Source organism: Oryzias melastigma, unplaced genomic scaffold (genome assembly GCF_002922805.2).
Source record: "Oryzias melastigma strain HK-1 unplaced genomic scaffold, ASM292280v2 sc00205, whole genome shotgun sequence".
NCBI classification, from domain to species: Eukaryota; Metazoa; Chordata; class Actinopteri; order Beloniformes; family Adrianichthyidae; genus Oryzias; species Oryzias melastigma.
In genome coordinates, this window is record NW_023416881.1 from 465225 (window position 1) to 475133 (window position 9909).

A 9909-nucleotide genomic window follows, 5' to 3' on the forward strand; every position below is an offset into this window, starting at 1 on the left:
GACAGCAAATAACGCACGCTCTTGGTACAATTGTAACTCTGACCATTTATCTAATTAAAATAAGCCATCTGATTATGATGCAAAGACGAGCAGCTTAGTGCTGATATGGAACACTTGGGCCCAATCCGAATTCTCCCCTTCTCCCTTCCCCTTCATTTAGCCCTCCAAACGAGAGTGTTATGAAAAAATAGTGTCTGATATTTTGGACGTTACTTTCGTTCGATGACAACGATAACAGCGATTTTATAACTTTAAAAAGGTCATCCTACAACAAAAAATCATTACTTACATTTAAATGTAAACTTCTGTGGTTCAGAGCGCACTCATGTGAAGATAAGTGCTTCTCAGAGCGGCACGGTTTACCCTCGCGACAGAGGACTTGGGACCCCTCCATTTAGTGGGTAAAATTTAAAAAATAATAATCCTGGAAATGACTTGCACTTAAACTGCCACCTCAAACTGAGGGAAAAGGATTGGCCTTAGTGTGTATTTATACTGGTAAAATAATTTGTTCCAGTCAGAGACTGCTTAATTTGCTTCAGATCAGTTCTGAACCTTAGCTTTGGTCTGTATTCAGACTGCCGTCAAGGGGACTTTCCTGTTCCAGAACAAAACCTATAAACAAAACCACCTGACTATAGATCTCTTCACTCACTGGCCAGGAATAGGGCTGCCACAAACGATTATTTCAATGGTCGTCTAATCTCCGATTATTTTTTTCGATTAGTCGACTAATCGGTCCGTGCGGCGACTGGATGTAAAACACCCATCTTAACCATCATTATCTTTAAACTTGAGGTCTTTAAGCTATATTCTATCTAAAATAAAGACAATAGTTTATTAATCTTTTAATTAATCATGCAGCTTTTCTCCTTCATTTGTTTCTGGCATTAAAACGAGACTTAAATCAAATGAGGTAATCTGAATCAACTACAGAAAACTTATTAAAAGTATGCAATTGTTTTTTAAAGCTTTAAAACACATATTTAATAAAACATGTACAAAGTATTTCAAAAGCTAATTGCAGGTATAAACACACTCAAAATATTTGCTCACTGAGGCCCATTTATTAAACAAAACACTAATAACATCTTTGAACTGAAGATATTCATATACATAAAAAAACCTAAGGATGCCCATATAAACAAAGAAAATAATTAAAAATGGGGAAATTTATATTTTTTAAAAGGGAGAATAGCAGGGGGTGTTAGAATGTACAACAGTACTTTCATTATTCCTACATCCACTGCACATATTTTTCAGTTTGGGGGAGAACCCATTAATCTGTGTTACTTCTTCAATGTTGTGGTTGTTTTGCTGTTTGTTGTCGTTTTTGTGACTTTAAGTTGCATTTAATTGTAGCTTAATGCAAATAATGTAATGCTACACTTGTAAACTTAGCTCTGGACTTTTAGGTGAGCTACTTCACTTCTGGGACTCGCACATCGCTCCATAACTCTGCAGCAGATCCGTATCGACACACAGGCTCTCTGTCTGCGCGGTGAATGTTTCATAATCCGCTCTTCGAACCGACCGACGTGATCACGGCGGAATATGAATGAAGCCTTGGACGAGCGGTTCACGTCGAGTATAAATTCATAATCCGCGACGTCCTCGCCGCGTTTGGTTAGAAGAGCGGATTATGAAACATTCACTATGCAGACAGAAGCGCCGTAGACACGGATCTGCTGCAGATATTCTGGTTCATCTCCAAACAGCGCAGTAATGACAGCCGCGAGCTAGCTGTGTTAGCTCCGATGTTAGCTTAGCTAGACGAAGCATTCTGTTCAGCGTGATCAAACTCGGTCACAACATGCTTCAACTTCAGGTGATCATTTATCGCCATAGTGCTCTCATGGAACACCCGTTCTGTCTGGCAGAAATTACATTTGACACTTTTTCCTCTTTTATTTTCCTTATGTTTCCCACATTTTCGAGCTAGCGTGTTGTTATGAGCCTACCGAGAACTTCCTGTTGCATCACTGCTGACCGGATTAGCACCACTGCGCATGTGTGACAAAGACAAAGGCAGACAGCGTGAGAACGCGCGAATAGTAGTTTTAAGATCGAAATGAGGAAAAAAACAAACAAAAAAACGACGCTTCGACGACCAAATTACTCGTCAACTATTTTAATAGTCGAATAGTTGTCGATTAGTCGAATAATCGTGGCAGCCCTAGCCAGGAATTACGAGGGCGGGACAAAGCAAGTAAAGGTGGAAATTATGGAAGTCCTGCATTTAGGAATCTTGGCTGTGTCTCATTGTTGTAGTGTTATGCTTTTAACAGTATTCTGTTGAGTAACTACAATTTGGCTTTTGGGGGAGACGTCACAGCAGTGGTAAGCGTGCTGTGTAAAGAGACAGAAAAGCATGTAAGAAGTGTTTTTAGCGATGTTAAAACAAATGTACTAACAAGTAAGGAGTTGAACAGTTTTTTCCTGCTTGATAACACGACAACCATTTCTTTGTCCTGTTGCTTCATTTCTTCTTTGTTTACATCACGTGACGACCGGCTACGGTGGCCATTTTAGTTCAGTTATTCCGCTCCGGGCCTCTTTGTATTCAGGCTGAGGAATTTCCGACCAAATCGAAGTTCAGTCCGATTATGAATGAACTGAGACCACCTCGAAAGATGGGTCTGATAGCGGTTCCTGGACTAGGCATCACTTGAGTGTATTCAGACTAAATCTTTGCTCTGGTTCACTTTAAGTGGATCAAATGTGTCCAGTCTGAATACATCCTTAAAGTCCTAATAAAGCCGTCATACATCTAGGGGTGCAAAATTTGTACTCTGCATTTGACTCATCCCTTGGGGGAGTGGTGAGCTTCAGGCACAGCCACACTTGGAAGCCATTCAGTGGTTAAAGCCCCAATTCAACCCCTTAATGCTGTCGAGCAGGGAGCCATTGAGTCCGATTTGTAGAGTCTTTGTATGGCACAAGGCCACTGTCCTGGTAAGGGAGTTGTGGTAGCTTTACTAACTAACCAGGGTTTCGTAAATTTTAACCAGGCTAACCCTTTAATATTGGAGCTGTCACCGGCAAACGACAAATAGCATGCTATTGGGACTACCGTAACTCTTTGACCGTTTATCCAATTAATGTAAACCAACTGATTCTGACACAAAGATAAGCTGCTTCAAAATCAGTTGGAAATATGTTAATTGTGTAAAAAGTAGAGGTAATTGAAAGCGTCAACACCAGAGCTAGAGCTGCAGGTTTGAAGGGTTAAGGAGTTGGGTGGTTTCCATAATGTTTAACAGCACCTTTTCAATGCATTGCCTGTAATGGTCTGCAAGGGTGAATGTTGTTTTAAGTAATTCTTGTTTGAAGCTTTTTTCCACTTCAAAGCTTAAGAAGGTAGCAACGGGATATTTTACAGATCATTTTCAGTTGCTGAGGAAAACAGGTTGCATTTCAATGATGAGTACGGATTTCAAGAATTGCACTGGTCTTTTTTTTGTGATGAAGATGGCTACAAAATGGGCTTTTATTTTTAGCTCTTGCGACTTTGTTTTGCTCTCCACCCTAAAATGGTTTAAGTCATGTGTTTCTAATGGGAAGCTTAGCTCTACCCAAATTGTTCTGTTTGGACTTTACAGGTTCCCTTTTCTCCTTTTCCCACTCTTCTGGTTTCTGGAATTATTGTCAGATGTCAGGTGAAATGCACGTCAAGGAGCGAGAAGTAGAGGCTACCAATAGTTAGGCCCTTAAATTGCACACAAAAGAACTATTGGAGCCCTTTTAAAAATTTGTGTGAATGTGGCCTTAATCCAAGATGACAAAAATTAGAGTACTTAGCTGTTTAAAGTTTATCAGTGCAAGATAGGCACTGTTGAAGCTTAAATGTGTGTTGCCTGATAAAGTTGTAGTTTGAAGCTGTTTGGATGTATTCAACCAAAACTCTGCTCTGATAAGCTTAAACAAAGAGCTGGTAATTCTTCCAAACTTTTTGAAATGGGGGTCTGTGATGGGAAATTGCTCTTTTTAGTGAGTTGGAATGCAGCAAATGCTGAGAAAGTGAACATTTCACACAATTGTACCTCTGGGGCCACAGCTGGGTCACCAACATTTACAGAATGTCACTGAATCCAGGCCAGGAGTTTTTGTTGGAAGCTGGCATGAGTGATGGTGTGTATTGAGAAATAGAGACCAGTTGTCACCTTTAAGTTTATCACTCCAGTTCTTGATTGATTTTTCTTTTTTTTGCTTTCTTTTTTTTTGAGTAAGTTCGATGCTTCAGCCTTCAGCGGAAGAAAACTCAATTTCTATTAGCTAGAACAGAGCTTATTTTGAAAGCCTATTTTTATAACTAATACCTATGGTGATATTTCATTTTATTCCAGGCTACAATTTCAGACATTTATAAAAATGATTTACATTGTTTAAGCTTTCTCAGCTGACTATCGGACTAGGACATTTCTCCATTGTTGTTGCTCTAAAACTATAAACGTGCCAATCCTTTTTGCTAATAGATGTTGATAGGTATGACATTAGCAAGAACGATAATTTTTTTTCTGATCGTGAAAGTGTGAAGCCCGTTGGTTGCCCAAAATCAATTGTTCTCTGGTCACTTGGCTTTTTAAAGCATTATAGGTATTAAAGTGTTAAAACTACTGCCAACACAAACCATTTGAGAACAACAAATACATCTGTATTATTGTGTCTGGTAGATTTACTCTGTGGAGAAGAACATTGAAAGGATTTGTTTCCCTTAACTTTTTTTTTAAATAAGACACATCTCAGGGCAAAGACATATTGTGTTGTTTGTCCCAGATGCAGTTCCTCTACTTATGTAATGGTTCATCTCGGCTCAACCTTCAACTTTTAAGAGACATTCTTTGAAGCATATGTCTGTCATATGTCATTCTTTACAATAAATGCTTTTTTTTTTCTCAGGTTCTTGTGAACGACTTCTTCTTGGTTGCCTGTCTGGAGGACTTTATCGAAAATGCTCGCCTCTTCATTTTTGAGACCTTCTGCCGAATTCACCAGTGCATCAGCATCAGGTTAGTTGCTTTATAGTATAATCCAAACCGAACCTTTAATACAATTCATAAGCTTTTACATGAATCTATGTTCACGCTGCCCTCGGTAACTCGCATTCAGGGAGCCACTTTCAATGACAAGTCTTTGGCCCAATCCGAATTCTTCCCTTCTCCCTTCCCCTCAGCCCTTCCCTTCAATTTGAAGTGGCAGTTTAAGTGCAAGTCGTGTTCGGGATTATTATTTTTTTCAATTTCACCCTCCAAACAGAGGGGTCCAAAGTCCTCCATCGCGAGGGTAAATCGTGTCACGCTAGGAAGCACATTTCTTCACATGGGTGCGCTCTGAAGAAAAGAAGTTTACAATTAAATGCAAGTAATAACTTTTTGTTGTAGCATGACCTTTTAAAAGTCATAAAACCGCTGTTGTTATGTATATTCAAGCGCTGAAAGCTCCTCTCTATTGCTAGCGAACTGAGGATTATTGATGAAGTCATCGAACGAAATATTAGACACTTTTTTCTTCATAACGGTCCGTTTGGAGAGGTTTAATGAAGGGGAAGGGAAAAGGGAGGAATTTGAATTGAGCCTTTGTAAACATTTTGGGGGTTTTCTACTTTCAGAACTCTCATATTCACACGTAGTTATGGAAGTTTTTACCACCGTTTTGGGTTCTATGTGCAAAACGCATGGCCATTGAACACACTTTGTCAGTTGAACCAGGTCAAACTTTGACCAATCAGGGACTGGGGTTTGGTTGTGATGTATGGATTTGGTTTACTGGTGAACCCAAACACGATAACGAGACCGACGATGTCTGCATTATTTTTTCAAATAAAGATAAACCAAAACCACTCTTCGAACATGATGGCAATCTATATCCACTGCAATCACTCAAGTAATGAACCAAACCTTCTCTGTTTTGTACAAAAATTGCTAGATTTGCTCTGCGCCTACATTTCACATCCAGCCTCTTCCAACTGTAGTTGGCGGATATGCGCTAGTAAACGGCAATAGGCATTCAAATACCCCATGGATACGTAGCTTTAAAGAAGTTTCTGGTAATATTTTGTACTCTGAATTTGTGCCAAGCATCCCTAAAGATTTGCAGGACTTCCCTTTCTCCCATCAGTGGGCATTTAAAATAGTTTGCAAACAGGAAGCAAGAAAATCTGCTTTGTGATTAGTGGAATTTTCCCCACAGATAAGTATTTATTGCCCAATCATGCTGACCCCACACAAACTGGGGATTAAGTGTTGTTTGCTTAAACTGCTCCCAAGTCTCCTCAGGTTGCTCTGCTTGCTTGACTTTTAAGACCACCTGTCTGATGCTGGTTCACAGACACTTTTCTTTTAGCGAGAGGTCAAGGTTTAGATGGCTTTAGATGTTCCCAGCTGCTCCAATACACCCAAACATTCCAGCTTCTATTTGCTGGGTAAATGAAGGTCAAAGGGGTCTGGAGGGCTCTGCTGGGTGCAAGTTTGAAATTTAGTATTGTTCCATTGAAAGCTGCTGGTCTTTGGAACTTAAGTGAGTGAAAATGTAAATGCAGGTTTCTTTGGAGGCATTTTGTTAAACACATAAATTTGTCTATAAGTGAATTGTGAGTCGTACTTCAAATTAATGGTGTTTTGAAGATGATAGCATTTAGCCGCCTTTATTATGACGTCACTTTAGAGCATCCTCACTCTTGTATGAGTGTGTGGTCTTTCAGTTTGAGCTGTGCATGTGCAGCTCTTTAGTTTATTCTGCCCCTGACAGTGCAAACTTACCCCAACTCTTAGAAAGCAGTTTACTAGCTCTGAGGCATGCTGTGAATGCCAGAGAGCTGCAAAAAAAGCTTGTATTTAATATATGGTCTACAAACATAGCAGGAAGAAGCAATTAATGACTTCAGATGATGTGAAAATGATTAAATTGACTATTATAGAGAGCCTTGGAGGTCCGTCGTCAAGGTTGAACCATGGAACGTGATCGGACCCTGTCGAAATCTCCAGTCGCTGTTTGTCTGGAATTGATTAAAAGTTCTGGTTTCGTTTTGGCAGGCTTAATGCAATTGGATCCATTTTGTTGTTAAAGACCACAGAAGTTAGTGGTAACACTGAAAGAGGAAGTTGAACTGTGATTTTTGCCCCGTGTCCTCAGGTCTATTTGTCGAGGTTTGTGATGCAGGAGCCTAAACTCTGGGGATTTCCGCATTTATTTTAGTCCCAGTTGCGACGACGGACATAGCATGTCTATTTTTGACAGACACCCAAATTCCAAGTCATTAGTTCTTTACCCAGAAGCCTACTGCATCCAAGCGTGGATTCAGATGAATATGATGGTTGTTTTTAATGAGGACATTTTTACAGCTGCTGGCCATGATGGTTTCACAGATACTTAGCTTGCTTTTTGCCCACCACTTTGGACAAAATAGTCGACCAGAAGCTGGCGTGATTCATTTCTTTTCTGCCATAAAGGGTTATGCAAAACACACTATAGCCAGAGAAACTGATTCAGCCTGCACTTGTAATTTCCCAAACACACATCTTTTTGTCTTGACTTTTCAGTTTCCCAAGTGTGTGTTTCCAATTTAGCTTTGTTTTCCTGGTTTGATTTCCAGGCTTTATTTCTGTAGTCCTGTTTCTGTGGCGAGACCCTGCTTTGACCTGCGATACTCGCTTGTCCTCTGACATTTTGAGTAAACTGTTGAGACGTGAACTTTTGGGCAGCACTTTTTTCCCTCTCTCTTCATAACTACAGTGTATTTTTGCACCACAGTTTGGATGTAACACTTATGATCTTTCCACCTCACAACTGAGTCAATAAAAAGTCAACTCAATCGTTTTGGTTAAAAAAAAAAGTCAAGTTTCTGCTGAGCCAAAAAAGGGGCTTCTCCAAACGGTTCATGGTCTTGCAGATGCAGTTGTGCTTTTGTCTAAGATTGCGTTCACGTCTACATTAAAAAGGGGGTTATTTTGTGGGGAAAAAATAACCCCTCCATCCTGGTTTCTCCTCTAACCAAATCAGACCCCCAGTGTTGACCTCTCTTCTTGAGTGTGAGCTTGGTATTGAGACATGCAGGACTCCCCTAGGCTGAAGTTGAATGCTCAGAAGCCAGGGAGAGTGAGGGGTCGAAATGAAAATGATCCCCGTCCCAAGGGAACAGGATCATGGTTGTGTAAAATAAAACCAGGCATGGAGGCTGTCTGCTCGGCTTAAAGGCCGAGGGATGTCAATAGTGTTGTTTAAGTCGGAGCCGATCCCAGCTCCCTCTCAAGTCTTCCAGCTTCTCCTCTCATAACTCAGTCTCAAATCTAAGTAGCTTTAGGTATTAAAGACATCTCTCTGAGACAATAAGATCAAGTCAGATCTCTTTTACTAACGTGTTTTGAGGGAGGAAAACTTTGTCAGACTTTATTTTATAAATTAGATTACAGGGCTTTGACTGGTACAGCCATAGGCCCTAGGCCTCTCAGGGCACTGGGTGATCCTGTATGATGCACGGAGCATGTTAACAGGGGTTAGGGGGTTAGATCAAGTCCCTGCTGAGGAAACCAGACAGTGTTTGTTTTCATCACTTTGCCTGACCTTGACTTGACTGACATGTGCCTCTCCAAAATTGTCAAAACAACCACGGAACTGTGTAATCAGTTGGTTGCTAAAATAAAATTGAAACCAGTTACAGATTTCTTTGAAATTTTCCTCAAATTACAAGACTGTTATGTAAAAAAGAGAAGACTTCAGAAGGTTTGTTTGACTTTACTACATGAGTACTGTAGGAATGTTTCATAGGTAGATCCAGACTATTGTGGCTTTCAGTCTATAAAACAATATTTAAGCTTGTTTGCAGCTCATCCAACAGCTGAGGTGTTAGATTTCAGACTGACTTTTGATTAAATGCAACTACCGTTTTTTTCCACACTGCAGGGCACATCAGACTATATCACACCATCATGATTGGTCTATTTTTGAACTTATGTCTTATATAAAGTGCACCAGACTCTAAGGCAGGGATCACCAAATTGGTGCCCATGGGCAACAGAATAAGATTCAATTTTATTCTGTTGCTATTTTTTTTAAAGTACACTTGCATTTACATAGATTTAAAAATTAAAACATCTTAAAAAATTTTCATGATACATGAACTTTAGATAAGTTTAGATAATCTCAGACCTACTCCAGTTCAAAGATTTTGTTAAAAAATACTGCAGATTTGGTCATTAGTTCAAGATGTGATAAGATCTGTTTAAAAATGTGTAAGTTGATTTTTCCTTAACATTACATAATTGGTAAACATGGTACAACATAGTGAAAATGGGACATTTTTCCCATGAAATGTAAGGGATCATCTGAAAATGCAACTATTACTGAGATTAATAAAGTGCTGAATATTAATATCTGTTTCCATTTTGTTGTCGTTGATAATTGTGGGAAATCAGTGTCTTCATATAGAGGAGTATCATTATTCATTATTAATAATGTATAACTAAAGGGAAACTACGGCAAATTTGTTATTCCAAAATGGTAGCCCTTTGTATGACGCAGTACCCATGAAAGGGCTCTCAGGTTCAAAAAGGTTGGTGACCCCTGCTCTAAGGCATATTAGAGACAAAAGAGCCAGAGATAAATCTGTTAATCCGTCAGACTTTAACTAGGTTCACAGTAACTCCATGTTTGCTACTCGTTAGTAACAATACATGTCACTTCCAACTTTGTTTGTAACATGTAAAAAAAATAGACTGATACTGCTAATACAAACACTACTGTGACTACTTTAACTCCCAATCTTGTTGGTAAGATGCATAGACAATTCATAGAGAGAACTGGACTGATCATCCCCTCCCAGCCTGTGTTCTAAACAGGAAGTATCCACTAGTCCCAGAAAGCCAAAATCCTATAGACTTCTATTGAATAATAAACAGCTATTACTCAGTCATT

At 39.5% G+C, this 9909-nt stretch overlaps 1 protein-coding gene across 1 annotated transcript in view; it reads left to right on the top strand.

Moving 5' to 3' along the window:
* eif3ea (eukaryotic translation initiation factor 3, subunit E, a) overlaps positions 1–9909 on the top strand; it is a 42465-nt gene that overhangs the window by 21315 nt on the left and 11241 nt on the right. The window contains exon 10 of the mRNA XM_024264160.2: positions 4900–5009. Coding sequence (XP_024119928.1) covers positions 4900–5009 — 110 coding nt within the window. The remainder of the gene's footprint in view (positions 1–4899; positions 5010–9909) is intronic.